Genomic DNA, 13,459 nt, shown 5'->3' with positions numbered 1-13,459 from the left:
AACATTTCAAAATGTTACATAAAAGATGATACACGTATGTAAGTATAAAATGATGAACTCATACCACATTTTAAAATGATTAAACACCTAAATTGTAAAAACTAATCAGAAAATTCATAATAGAGAAGAATGGGTAAAAGTGGGACTACGCAATGATGGTGATGGACTGCTACTATATTATTTCTTTATTTCTTCTTTTTATGTTTTCTTTTTAATTTTTTTTTAAAGTGGAGATATGAATATATATCTTCAGATATATATTTATAGCCAGGTATGGTCATAGTTTATTCTATAAGGTGAGTGCCAACATGTTTGTTAAATGTTTTCTGTAACATAATAATAATTTATAATTAAAAAAAGCAACATGGCTATGGAAGTATTTCTTATTTTTAAATTTTTATTTGCTATCAAAAGAAATGTGAACTCTGGAAGTGCAGTTTAAATTCTCAGTTAAGAGTATGACCAACAAGCTGTTTGAGTATGCAATAATTGATGTTAATGAGTCAGAAACATAATCTTAGTTTTTTTTTTCCAAATGAACATTTTGTATTATGACTAGCTTATTCTAAAGAAAAAAATAAATAACAAGCAATAGACTTCATAAAATGCCTAATAGATCTATTAGAAGACTTAATGTTGTATACAATAGGGAATTGTTCTAAGATCAATGTGAGAGTTTGAGACCAAATAAAAACTGACAAAATTTTCTGATGAAAACTATTGCCCTCAACAACTTCATGGGTCATTAAATAGTTACTGTTCATTACTAACACATGACTGGCCAAATTCCAGCAACAAGGGTTATCAGTTTTCCAGTTATTTCATAACTCCCCTCATCAGCCTCAGAGGCTTTGAGGTTTTGTTACTTTGCCTTATTTTACAAGGTATACAGAATCCCATTTCATCTCTTTCTCATTTCTTCTGATAAGCTTAGGATAAGATGAAAGGACCTAGATGTGTCCTGGACATCTGGTTCATATATCTCAAAGGGGTATGCTTTATTGATCAATTCTAGTAAAATACATATCAAGGCTATTTTTGACATGGACCCTGCTGAACCGTCTTGCAGGAACTCTCCACATTTTGCCCTCTTTGAAACAAACATGCTGAACTCCTCCTAAAAAGTGATCATTTCCCCCTTGTACTAATTCTAGGAATACGATGGCTTAATGCAAACATTATTCGATTCAGAACATAATAGAGATAAAAAGTATGAGCTGGACATAATACCTTTCAGCAAAAGAAACTTCTTAAAACTCAACTCTGATTACTCCAAGAGTAAGGATTATTTTTATACCACTGAGAAGTGGATTGCAAATAACCCAAAACTAGCTTAATAAATACAGCATTTGAATAAACTTTTCAGTGTCTGGTTAATAAGGATTGTTAGGAAGAACAATTACAAGTAAAAGAAAAACACTCCACTTTAGTTAAGTTTGGTGAGCAGTCATATGAAACAAAAGTCTTATATTACAGTTAGAGATATTATAAACATCAAGGTTTATTATAAATGTCACATTATTTTAATTAAAAACAAAATAAAACTGAGTTTAAACTCTCATGGGAAGACCTAAACTTAACTGCATTATTTCTGGTAACGAGGCAGATTTGGGAAGATAGTACACCAAGCACAGCTTGAAAAGGACAAGACAGATTATGGAAATCTGGAAACCCGCCTCCATCTTTGCAGATTCCAGGATCTTCTTTGATGCGGCCTGAAGCAGACTGCCTTAGAGGTAATGAAAGAATCACAGGTTTTCCACTCTCAAAACCATTTAAGTGCTTCTTTGAAAGGTGTAGTCTGATGACTTGATCATTCTTAACTCTTAAGATATGGCTAGAAAGGGTGAGGGGGATGGGCTATAGGGAGTAATTGGGTAATGGACACAAAAATTAATTACGATTTGTAATGATGAGCATGCTTATAATATTGATTTGATCATCACATACTGTACCCAAATACTGACAGTCAACTCTGTACTCCATAAATATGTATAAATAAAAAAATATGATTTTTTTTTCTGGTGAGACACAGAATATTGATTATCCCATTGTGTTTCCTTGTTTTTATTTATTTTTTACATAGTCATATTTATATCAGGTAGACCAACTGTGAAACACTTCAGATATTTTATTATTTATTTATAATACTTTAACATATTATTTGAATTTGTAAAATTTATTTTTAATGTGTATAAGTATATATGATTTTATGTAATAAATATTGCACTATTATGCTATTTCTAGTTTATGACAATGGTGGGAAAACTACATAAGTGTTGTTGAATGGGAACATATGAGTTAAATCGTAAGTTTCTCTTCAGAAAATTTTAAACATACGGAAAAGTTGAAAGTATGCAAAGCCTTATATCTTTCACTAAGATCCACTAATTGTTATCATTTAAAAATGTTTACTTTCTTTTTCTCTCTCCAACTCTCTCTCTCACACGCACTTTTTCTTGAATAATCTGAAAGTTGTAGACATATTTCACTTCTAAATACTTTATCATAAATAGGAAAATTGTAAGAAAAATTTCTATTTAACTATAATAACATCATCAAGAGAAAAAAAATTTAAATTCTAGATTTAAAATCAGTCCACCTTTATGTTCCCCAAGTTCCCCAAGTGTCCCTCAAATGAATTACCTTATTAACCAAAACCCAGTTGAAGATTACTTGCTAGATTTGGTTTTTATATCTCTTTAAATTCTTTTCACCTAAAACCATTTCTCTGCTCTAAAATATTAGATTTTTTTCAGAATTTGAGACACTCCATTCTAAAATTTGTGATTGCTATTATTCACTTGTTCTCAAATAATTCTTTTAATCTAGCAAGATTACTTTCCAGATCATCTTAACTTTCATATTTGCATGACATATTTTTTAAACTTTAAAAACTTCCACTGAGCTCTCACTATAGTAATGGCTTTGCATTTACATACCTTTTATAAATACTGTGAAAAAATTCTTTATTTCTTTTTACCAAAAGATTCTTTTGGCTGTATTTCTTATTAGGTCAATGGGAGGTTCTATTGATTTGTGGGTGCTGAGGACATGAGTTGATTATGAGTTTAATTGTATAACCTCATCAAAAATCCCTACTATAGACAGCAGCACACAAGCTGGCCTATAACAATAATAGTGTGAGTCAGGTCTGTCAAAATTTCCAGCCTAGCTTTTCCCTGCACTGGCCAAACTGAACCCGAACCACAGTGTTATTATAAGCCACATAGCAGTCGGCTGTGATGTGCCAAATTGCCAGCTCAGCAGTGACCTGATTGAAGGAACTTTTCTCAGTACACCCACATGGAGGTGGCCATCCTCCCAGTAAAAATATAATGAAAATGGCTTTTCATCTACAGCCAAATGACAGTCCTACAAGGGAGCTCATGAGCAGCCTAAAACTAGTAAGCATCTAGAGGAAGGAGGTCTGACTTGTATGCAATTTCACACAAAGCCTGCTCTGATCCTTCTTTAACCTTTATTCATTCTTCCTTCAGCCTGGCATCATCTGACTATAGTCTTTTTGCTTCATGTTCGCTCATGCCTCTTAGTCTATTGCATTATTACTATGCTTCAGGAAGCCTCCATCCCTGAGAAGATCCACAAGGCAAATCCATTTATTTAATCTTTTTTAAGATCGTGGCTCATCTATTCATTAGTGGAATTATTCTGAATTTTCTTCAAAACTAGCTACCATGTCTAACCAACAACCATGAGCCATCACTCCTACTCTTAGTTTTAGTTTCTTCTATGACCACAACTGTCTGTGATACTTATAATTCTTGTAACTCACCTCCACTTAAAGCACAGAATTAATTAAACCTATTAGACAAGGTAGAAATAAACATATGTTTGTCTACAAAAACGAGTTTTTGAGAGATCAACCAGAACTCCTTCTTTGGATGTTTACCTTAAGAAGTTTAGTAACACATTTTATGCCATAGGACCCTGACAAGGAGGAGGAAGAGGAAAGAACAAAATTCACCCATTTCTGGGAATAGTGCTTTCTTACTAATGGGAAAAAGACAATATCTGTGGCAATTCCCAGCCTTTGCCGGGAAGAGTCTCCTCCCCATGGCATAATTCTCCTTGAAGCAATGCCAAGCCCTTCTTATGACACCTGTCCTGCCTACAAATTCCTGTTATTTATTAATTTTAATGCTCCTCCCTCAGATTCTCTTACAAAAGCCCAGTCTGTCCTGATCCAACAAACCATCTGAGAGCTCTGCAAAACAGGTACCTGGGAGCTGCTAGAAGATGAGATTGATGGCAGGGGTTTTATGTCACATATTGGAAGGGAAGGTATAGGAAGACTCCCATCCTCAGAGAACAAAGGAGCTCTGACACTCAGCAAAGGCTGCCCCGGGAGGTTTCAGGGATATTAGGGTATACAGATTACCCAACTGAATCCTGAGCTGTAGAAGGGGATGGATGTGGTCAAACTCAACTTATTTCTAGGAGACTAGACAAAGGAGACAACAAGTGGCAGTGGGGTCTCTGCATGTCCTCTCTGTCCACACCTGATTTGGTAATCTCTGCTGACCTCCTCAAGGCACAGACACGATGCTGCCCCCCATGGCCCTCACCAGCGTGTCCTGGGTTTTGCTCTCCTGCCTGATGCTTCTCTCTCAGGTCCAAGGTGAGACTTTTGCCTCTAGCACTGGGTCCCCTGTGAATGTGCTGAGCCGAGAAGGGGAGGAAGGGCCCTGTGTGCTGCACGTGGTGTGGTGTGGTGTCTCCCCACACAGGGGAACTGCCTGCCTCTCCTGCATCATCACTCATGCCTTCCGGTTAACCAGGGGTGGGAGGCAGCACAGTGGTCCATTCACAATGGGGTGAGATGGCTTCCCCCTTTGTCAGGGGATTGGTTGAAGAGGGAAAGTGTGAAGGTCCAGTCATGACATGTGGGGAGGCAGAACGATTGGAGGAAACAGCATGAGACAGTCAGCCCAGAGTGCAGGGAGTGTTGGACTGTTGAGTAAGGGGGAAGGGTAAAAAGAAAGGAGATCCCCACCTACTAGGGCTGTTTCAAGATGAAGAATTGTCAGAACTGTGAGCAAAGGTGAGACGTAGTTATTAGTGTCATCTTACACCCCAAGGACAGGCCTCCTGGACATGCCTCAGGGCCACCTCCCCACCCCAATTCCAACTCTTCATTTCTCCCCATCCTTCTCCTTTGTCTCCTCCCCACCCAGGTAAAGACGCCCAGAAGGAACTGCCCTCTGCACAGATCAGCTGTCCCAAAGGCTCCAAGGCCTACGCTTCCCACTGCTATGCCTTGTTCACGACACCAAAATCTTGGGTGGATGCAGATGTACGTGGTTATATGTGGGGTTGGGTTGATAGGGGAAAGTGTATGTGGTCTCAGAGGGAGGAAGGCTGAATTCTAGAAAGTTTCTTGCAAAGGGAAATAAACACCCTAAACTCTCACACAACCCCCTTCTCACCTATCTCTGCCTTGCCCCTCCCTCAGTGAGGTCGCAGACCCCCTCTCGTTTTCTCACTCCCCCTCACAGCTTGCTTGCCAGAAGCGGCCCTCAGGACACCTCGTGTCTGTGCTCAGTGGGGCTGAGGCATCCTTCGTGTCCGCCCTGGTCAAGAACACTGTGAACACCTACTCCTATATCTGGATTGGGCTCCATGACCCCACGCAGGTGCGATTATATCCTCTTCTCTCTGTTACCTCTCAAGTGGCTATTGTCACCCAGGCCCGCTCCCTACCCCTGGTACCTGCTAGGGAGTACCCCATGGAGCAGTGGAGCTCAGATTGTGGGAGACATTTGAGGGAAAGTGAAGTCCTTGAGGCCAGCTGAAAAGCCGAGTTCTGTGGAGATCTCTGGTCTTCAGTGAAGTTAATCTGCCTCTTGACAAGCTCTTTATACAATTCTCACATGAGGTCCTTTAATTTAGTTCTCTGAGCATCATGATTCTTGAGCATTCTATTCTGAAGGAATCCTAAATGAAGATAAGATCCATATAGAATAGACATTGCCTTTGAGAGTCAGAGGCTAATGACAAATCACCATCAATTAGTTTTTGGCAGGTAATATATTACTTTGAGTGTTTCCACCAGTATTTGCTTGTTGGCTTTGGGATTTGTTAATAAGAGCAAGGAGTTAGAAAGAGCTTCCCAGTGGAGAGGGCTCTGGAGCAGCATCTGCGAGAGCAGAACAAATTCCATGAGGCTGGGGAGGGAATCAGGTGGTACAGCTAAGGGGATCATGCAAGGACAGCTCTAATGACTGCTCCCTTCACCTGACTGCATCCTCTACTTAACAGGGCAACGAGCCTGATGGAGGCGGGTGGGAGTGGAGTAGCACTGATGTGCTGAATTACTTTGCCTGGGAGAGAAATCCCTCCACTGTCACAAACCCCAGCCACTGTGGCAGCCTTTCGAGAAGCTCAGGTACAAAACAGAGGAGCCACCTCTTTTCAGCCTTTTCTACCCCTCCTCCCTATTCATGGGTTTGACCTTCAGGGAATCTTCCTGAGTTAAGAAATGCACTATTGGTGCATCTTCTTCCATCTCCTCTCATTTCTCCCTTATTTGAGTCTCCTTCCCCTAGAGTGGGACTCTGGTAAAGATGAGAGGGGGGCTTTAAGCCCTGGGCCAGAACTTGGGATGCCCCTTCTTTGGGTTCACAAGCTCCTCTAGTACCACTCCTGTCACCTCTTTTGTGTCTGCAGGATTTTTGAAGTGGAAAGATTATAACTGTGATGTGAGTTTACCCTATGTGTGCAAGTTCAAGGACTAGGGTAGGTGGAAATTTGCATGAGTTTGGTGTGCAGCTCATCATGGACGTGGGACCAAGTGTGAAGACTCACCCTGGAAGGGAATATTCTCCCCATACCTCTGAACCTGACCACCTCATTCTGATCTTCCCTCCTATTTTCTCCACCCCATCCTCATTTTAGGCCCTTCTGTGTGTTCCATGGCCTGAGATCTCAGAGGACAATAATAAAAATTTTAGTCTTCATTTACCTGTCTTGTTTGCTTCAGTATCAAAGCCAAAATCTCAGAGGAAATGATTTATAGAGCAACTTTGTGGGACTTGCCTCTGCCTCATTTCTCTCAGGTCTCTAGGAAAAATGACTTAATATGAATCCTTACCACCATATTCTGATGAAGGTATAGGTCCTGCCTATGTAGGATTTGGGTTGTGGGCAGAATACATTGGTCCTGACACACTCACTGCCCACACATTCTCGCAGCACAACTCATTGAGGGTGTGACACAAGCAGCCTTAGGAGGCTTTGAAGATGCTGTTTGGAACAGCACTTTTCAGAGTGAGACATCAGCAAGGTGGCAGGATGGGGCTTTTCAGCACTTGTTCCCTCACAGAAACTTCTATTTAAACAAATTGCCCTAAATACAAATACCAGGTAACCAATTACAGCATCTGGGTGTAGCAAGAAATACAAAAAGATACTTTGCCATCGACCCCGACACTGGGCCTGCCCCAGTAAAACACAGTGCCAGGCAGGCCCCCATGGCTCCAGACTCCAGGCTAGTACCTTTTGAATGAGACTCCAGGACTGCCCCCATATCAGGCCAGACCACACTGCCCCAGGTTCCAGGAATCCCCCCATAGATCCAAGCCCCAGGCCAATCGCTATGAACCCAGGCTCCCATAAGGCCCAGAGGCCTCAATCTTCTGGCACACCCTAGCACCAGATAACCCCCCACATTTCTAGACACTAGGTCGGTACCCACAGACTGAGCCTCCAAACCTGCCTCAAGGCTAGGTTAGCCCTTGAAGCCCCAGGATCCAAGTGAGTTTCACAGACTCAGCATCTAGGCCTAACCCACCACCATGGAGGTCCCTGCAGTCTTAGACACCAGGCCTGCCCACATGGTTCCAGCTTTTAGGCATAGCCCAGCTCCAGTTCAGCCCCCACAGCCTCAGAATTGCCATCACCCACAGCCCAAGCCTTTAGACAAGCCACCATGAACACAGGCTTTTGGGCATGCTTCTATGTATCCAGCCTCCATATCCACCTCAGAGCCAAGTTGGCCCCCATGACCCCAGGCTTCAGGCCAGCCCCCACAGGCCTAGACTTTAGGCCAGCACCTGCACAACCAGCATTCATACCAGACTTGACAAGCCACGGAGCTAGGCCCTATGGCTCCAGGCACCAGGCCAGTACCTATAGACACAGCATCCAGGTCAGCCCTCACAGACCTAGAACTCTGGCCTGCTCCCATGGACTTAGGCTCCAGGTCAGCTCTCACAGACCTAGGACTCTGGCCTGCTCCCATGGACTTAGGCTCCAAGTCCACCCTAGCCAGGCCTGCCCTCACAGTCCCAGTTTCCATGCCTACCCCAGTAGACCCAGTCAATAGGTTTACCCCAGTGTACCCTGGCACCAGGCCCAACACTGTGGACCCAGGTACAGGTACCAGGCCAGGCTGCAAAGGACTCCAAAGTCAAGCATGCTCACAGACCACACAAGATGGCTTGCCCAGAATCTCTGAACAGGCTGAAGCCAGTCTTTAAAGACTGGAATAAGTGTTTACTTGTTCAAAAGCTCATACACCAACACATTGCCAGAAGATGATGAATAGAGAAACATGATATCACCAAGGGAACAAATAGATCACCGGTAACTAACCTGAAAGAAATGGAGTTTATAAACCACCTGACAAACAATTCAAAATAATCATTTCAAAAATACACTATGATGTACAACAGAATACAAATAGACTATTAAATAAAAAAAGGAAAATAATACATGGACAAAGTTAGACATTTAACAAAGAATCGAAACCATAAAAAATAACAAAACAGAAATTCTGGAGCTAAAGAATGCAATGACTGAAGTAAAACATTGCATAAAAAGCTTCAACAACAGTCTTGATCAAGCAGAAGAAAGAATCAGTGAACACAAAGTCATAGGAAAACATGCACACCCAAAGGATAAAAATGAGTGAAGAAAGGCTATGGGAATTATGAAACACCATCAAAGAAACAATATACACATTATTGGTGTTTAAGAAGGAGCAGAGACAGAAAAAGGTGTAGAAATCTTATATAGGGAAATAGTGATGAAAAACTTCCCAACTCTGGAAAGGAAAATATACATCCAGATTCCTGAAGTTCAAAGAACTCCAAATAGATGAAATATTAAAAGTTCTTTACCAAAACACATGATGATCAAATTCTCAAAAGTCAAAGAAACAAATGAATTTTGGAAACAGCAAGAGAAAAGTAACATGTCACATACAGGAAATATTTATAATATTATCAGTGGATTTCTCAGCAGAGGCATTGAAGGTCAAGAGAGAGTGGGATAATACACACAAAGTACTAAATAAAAAGCAAATCAAAAACAGAAAAACTGCCAAGCAAGAGTACTACACCCAGCAAGACTGTCCTCCAGAAATGAAGAAAAGATAAGGACTTTAGACCAATAAAAGCTGAGGAAGTTCATCACCTCTAGATCTGCCTTACAAAATTGTTAAAGGGACCTCTTCTAGCTGAACAAAAAGGATGACAAAGACCATGAAATCATCTCAATAGATAGAGAAAAAGCATTTGACAAAATTCAACATCCTTTTATAATTAAAAACTTTAAGCAATTAGGTATGGAAGGAATGTACCTTAGCACAGTAAGGGCCATATATGACAAGCTTACGGCTAACATCATTCTCAGTGGTGAAAAGGTAAAAGTTTTACCTCCAATGTTAGTAACAAGACAAGGATTCCCATGCTTGCCACTTCTCTTCTATACAGTACTGGATGTTCTAAGCAGAGTAATCGGGCAAGAGAAAAAAAATAAAAGCACTCAAACTGGAAAGCAAGAAGTTAACATGGCTTATTTTGTAAACATGATCTTACACACAGAAAAGCCTAAATACTCCACCAAAAAACTGTTAGAACTAATAAATGAAAGCAGAAGTTTCTGTTTATAAAATCAACATATAAAAATCAGTAATGTTTTTATACACTAACAACTCTAAAAAATAAATCAAATCCCACTTTCAATAGCTAAAAAAATTACTTAGGAATAAGTTTAACCAGGGAGATAGAAGACCAGTGCAATGGTAAGTATAAAACACTGATAAAGGAAATTGAAAAAGACACAAATAAATGCAAAAATTTCCCATTTTCATTGATTGGTTGAAACAATATTATTATAGTGTCAATACTACCCTAAGTTATCTGCAGATTCAGTACAATTCCTATCAAATTTTTAATGATATTTTTCATAGAAGTAGAAAAACAATCCAAAAATTTGGATGAAACCACAAAAGACCCCCAAAATTCAAAGCAGTTCTAGGCAAAAGGACCAAAGCTAGAGGCATTATACTACCTGTTTTTGAAATATACTACAAAACTACAGTAATTAAAATAGCATGGTACTGGCATAAAAGTAGACACATTGACTTGTGAAAGAGTATACAGAGCCCAGAAATAAATCCATGCATTTATGGTCAACGGATTTTTGACAAAGATGCCAAGCATAAATAAAGGTAAAAGGATAGTCTCTCCAATAAATGGTATTGGGAAAACTGCATATCTATATGCAGAAGAATAAAATTAGATCCTTATCTAACACCATACACAAAAATCAACTCAAAATAGATTAAAGACTTGAATGTATGAACTGAAACTGTAAAACTGCTATAAGAAAACATGGGGGAAAACTCCATGACAGTGGTCCAGGCAATGTTGATTTTTGGATGTGATCCCCAAAGCACAGGCAACAAAGCAAAAGTAGACAAATAATATTATATCAAAATAAAAACTCCAGACAGCAAAGGGAACACTTATCAGAGTGAAGAGACAACCTATGGAATAGGAGAAAATATTTGCAAACCATAGATCAGATAAGTGATGGATATCCAAACTATATAAGAAACTTAAACAACCAATAACAAAAAACCAAATAATACCAAATAATCTATTTTTAAAATGGGCAAAGAACCTGAACAGACATTTTTCAAAAGAAAATACAAGTGCACAAACATATATTTAAAAAAGCCTAGCATCATTAATGATTAGAAAAATGCAAATTAAAACCACAATGTGATATCACCTCACACCTGTTAAAATGGCTACTATCAAAAAAGGTGAAAGATAGCAATCGTTAGTGAGGATGTGGAGAAGGGAATTCTTGTACAGTGTTGGTGGGAATGTAAATTAGTTTAGCCACTTTGGAAAATGATGTGGAGGTTCTTCAAAAATTAAAAATACAACTACCATATAAGCCAGTAATCCCACTGCTGAGTATATACCCAAATGAAATTAAATCAGTATGTCAAAGAGATTTCTGCATTTGCATGCTCATTACAGAATTATTCGTTCATACCAGTCAAAATATGGAATCAAACTAAGTGTCCATAAAAAGATGCATGGTATATAAACACATTTTAATTATCTGGTATATATACACAATAGAATGCTATTCACCTTTAAGAAGAAGAAAATCCCTCATTTGTGACAATATGGATGAAACTAGAGGACATTGTGTTAAGTGAAATAATCTAGGCACAGAGAGACAAATACAGCATGACCTCACTTCTATGTGAAATCTATAAAAGTAAAACTGATAAAAGCAGAAAGTAGTCCATGGTTACCATGGACTGGGGTGGGGGATACTGAGGGGATATTGGTCAAATGATACAAAATTTTACTTAAATAAGAGGAATAAATCTGAGAGATCTATTGTACATGTTGAGCATAGTTAATAACAACGTTTCATGTACCTGGAAATTGCTAGATGGGTCAATTTTAAGTGTTCTCACCACAAAAAAATTATAACTATGTGAGGTAATGCATACGTAATTAGTTTGATTTAGCCATTCCACAATGTATAGGTGTTGCAAAAGATCATGTTGTACACTATATATATATACACACACACTTTTTTGTTAATTAGTAGAATAATTAAATAAACAGTACTTATCAAACTTGTATGGATGAAGAAATAGCTTTTTGTTTTTAAATTTCAAATTCATTGTAAGAATATCTCTAAAGTACATTAAAAATGAATAAATAAAAATGAATGAATAAAACGTAATCCTAATGCAAGCCTATTTTTATTACTTTTGACAGACATGAATGTAGTCTGTCAAGTTGCTATGAAGTTTTCTAATATCTTCCGATTTCTGTACTTGCCTCATCATGGTCAGCTAGCAAACTGAATATCAGCACGGGTATACGACATTATGTGTAGTCCCATCCCTAGAATGCACTTGCAAGAAAGAACCCCCATAGATCCTTCGTTTGGGGGCCTTAAAACATATTCTGGCCTCAGGACTACAGTTGGGATGACTTTAATGTCTAGGTGAATATCTATTAATATATTTTAATGAATAAAAAGTTTATAAACGATGCTCTTTCAAAGAAACTCCCCATACCCGAGAGAAGACAAAACAGACTTTCCATGAATCTATATACTTTAAGACTACCATTTTGCTTTCACCTCGTTGTTACCTCTCGACAGTTACCCATTTCCATTGTTTAAAAAAAAAAAAAAGTCCAGTTCCCTAATATGAAAAAGAAGTTATCATATGAGATTATTGACAAAAGTATCCATATGTGCCTCAAACACTGCAACATTGCACTGCAAGTGTCTTCCTTCTCAAATAAATAGGTGAGATAAATGGACAGTGTCTATTTTATAAAAATTCATGTTAAATTTCTTTAACCCTTTCCAAGATGTACTGTCTTGACTAAAAGACCACTTAGCATTTTTTTTTATTTATTTTATTTTTTAATTTTTTAATTTTTTAATTTTTTTATTTTTTTTAATTTTTATTTTGTCGATATACATTGTGGCTGATTGTTGCTCCCCATCACCAAAACCTCCCTCCCTTCTCCCTCCCCCCCTCACCACTTAGCATTTTTGGTGGAAACATTTTTCCATCAGTTTAAATAAACTTGTCATTGAATAATGCCACAGGACTTGATTTCCTGCCTTAGTGAAAGTAATAAATGGGATAGAAAAGCCCATATCAATTGTTCTTGTGCTAGCTGCTCTTTTTAAAAAAAATATTCAATTGACAAATACAGTATGTATACATTCAAGGTGTACAACATGATGATTTGATATACATATACATTGTATAATAATTACCACAATCTAATTAAAACATCTATCACCACCTAGGCAAAAGACATGGATGAAAGAAATTGAAAAAGACAAATATAAGGAAAGATATTCTAAGTTCATGAATTGGAAGAATTAATATTATTAAAATGTTCACAAGTCCTTTGCACAAGAGCTACTTTAAGACTGGTCCCTACCTGTCAGCGTGGGTTTGCCATCTTGGGACATGGTAAGTATATGCCATCCCATGTCCCTAGCCTTTATTATACTCTCTGTTATAGTACTTGCTACAGGATTAGCCAGTGCTGCCCCAAAGGACTGTAACATTATAGGAAGATTTCTCCTGGCACTCCTTTACTTCCTATTAGTAGGATGCTTCTTAGCAATTTCATTGTGGCAA

General features: G+C 38.6%; 1 protein-coding gene across 2 annotated transcripts; it reads left to right on the top strand.

Moving 5' to 3' along the window:
- Window positions 1-4,566: 4,566 nt before the first annotated feature.
- LOC134363153 (regenerating islet-derived protein 3-gamma-like) lies at window positions 4,567-6,758 on the top strand. 2 transcript variants are annotated; one of them, XM_063078718.1, is made up of 5 exons: window positions 4,567-4,642; window positions 5,199-5,317; window positions 5,520-5,657; window positions 6,283-6,409; window positions 6,691-6,758. In XM_063078718.1, the coding sequence occupies exons 1-5, from the start codon at window positions 4,567-4,569 to the stop codon at window positions 6,756-6,758; spliced, it is 528 nt and encodes a 175-aa protein (XP_062934788.1). The 2 variants fall into 2 exon arrangements, with proteins under 2 accessions (XP_062934788.1, XP_062934789.1); XM_063078719.1 differs by lacking the exon at window positions 5,520-5,657.
- The last annotated feature ends 6,701 nt before the right edge of the window (window positions 6,759-13,459 follow it).

This window comes from Cynocephalus volans, chromosome 14 (assembly GCF_027409185.1).
Source record: "Cynocephalus volans isolate mCynVol1 chromosome 14, mCynVol1.pri, whole genome shotgun sequence".
Taxonomy (NCBI): domain Eukaryota; kingdom Metazoa; phylum Chordata; class Mammalia; order Dermoptera; family Cynocephalidae; genus Cynocephalus; species Cynocephalus volans.
The sequence above is the reverse complement of the archived record's forward strand: the minus strand, read 5'-3'. Positions and strand labels throughout refer to the sequence as shown.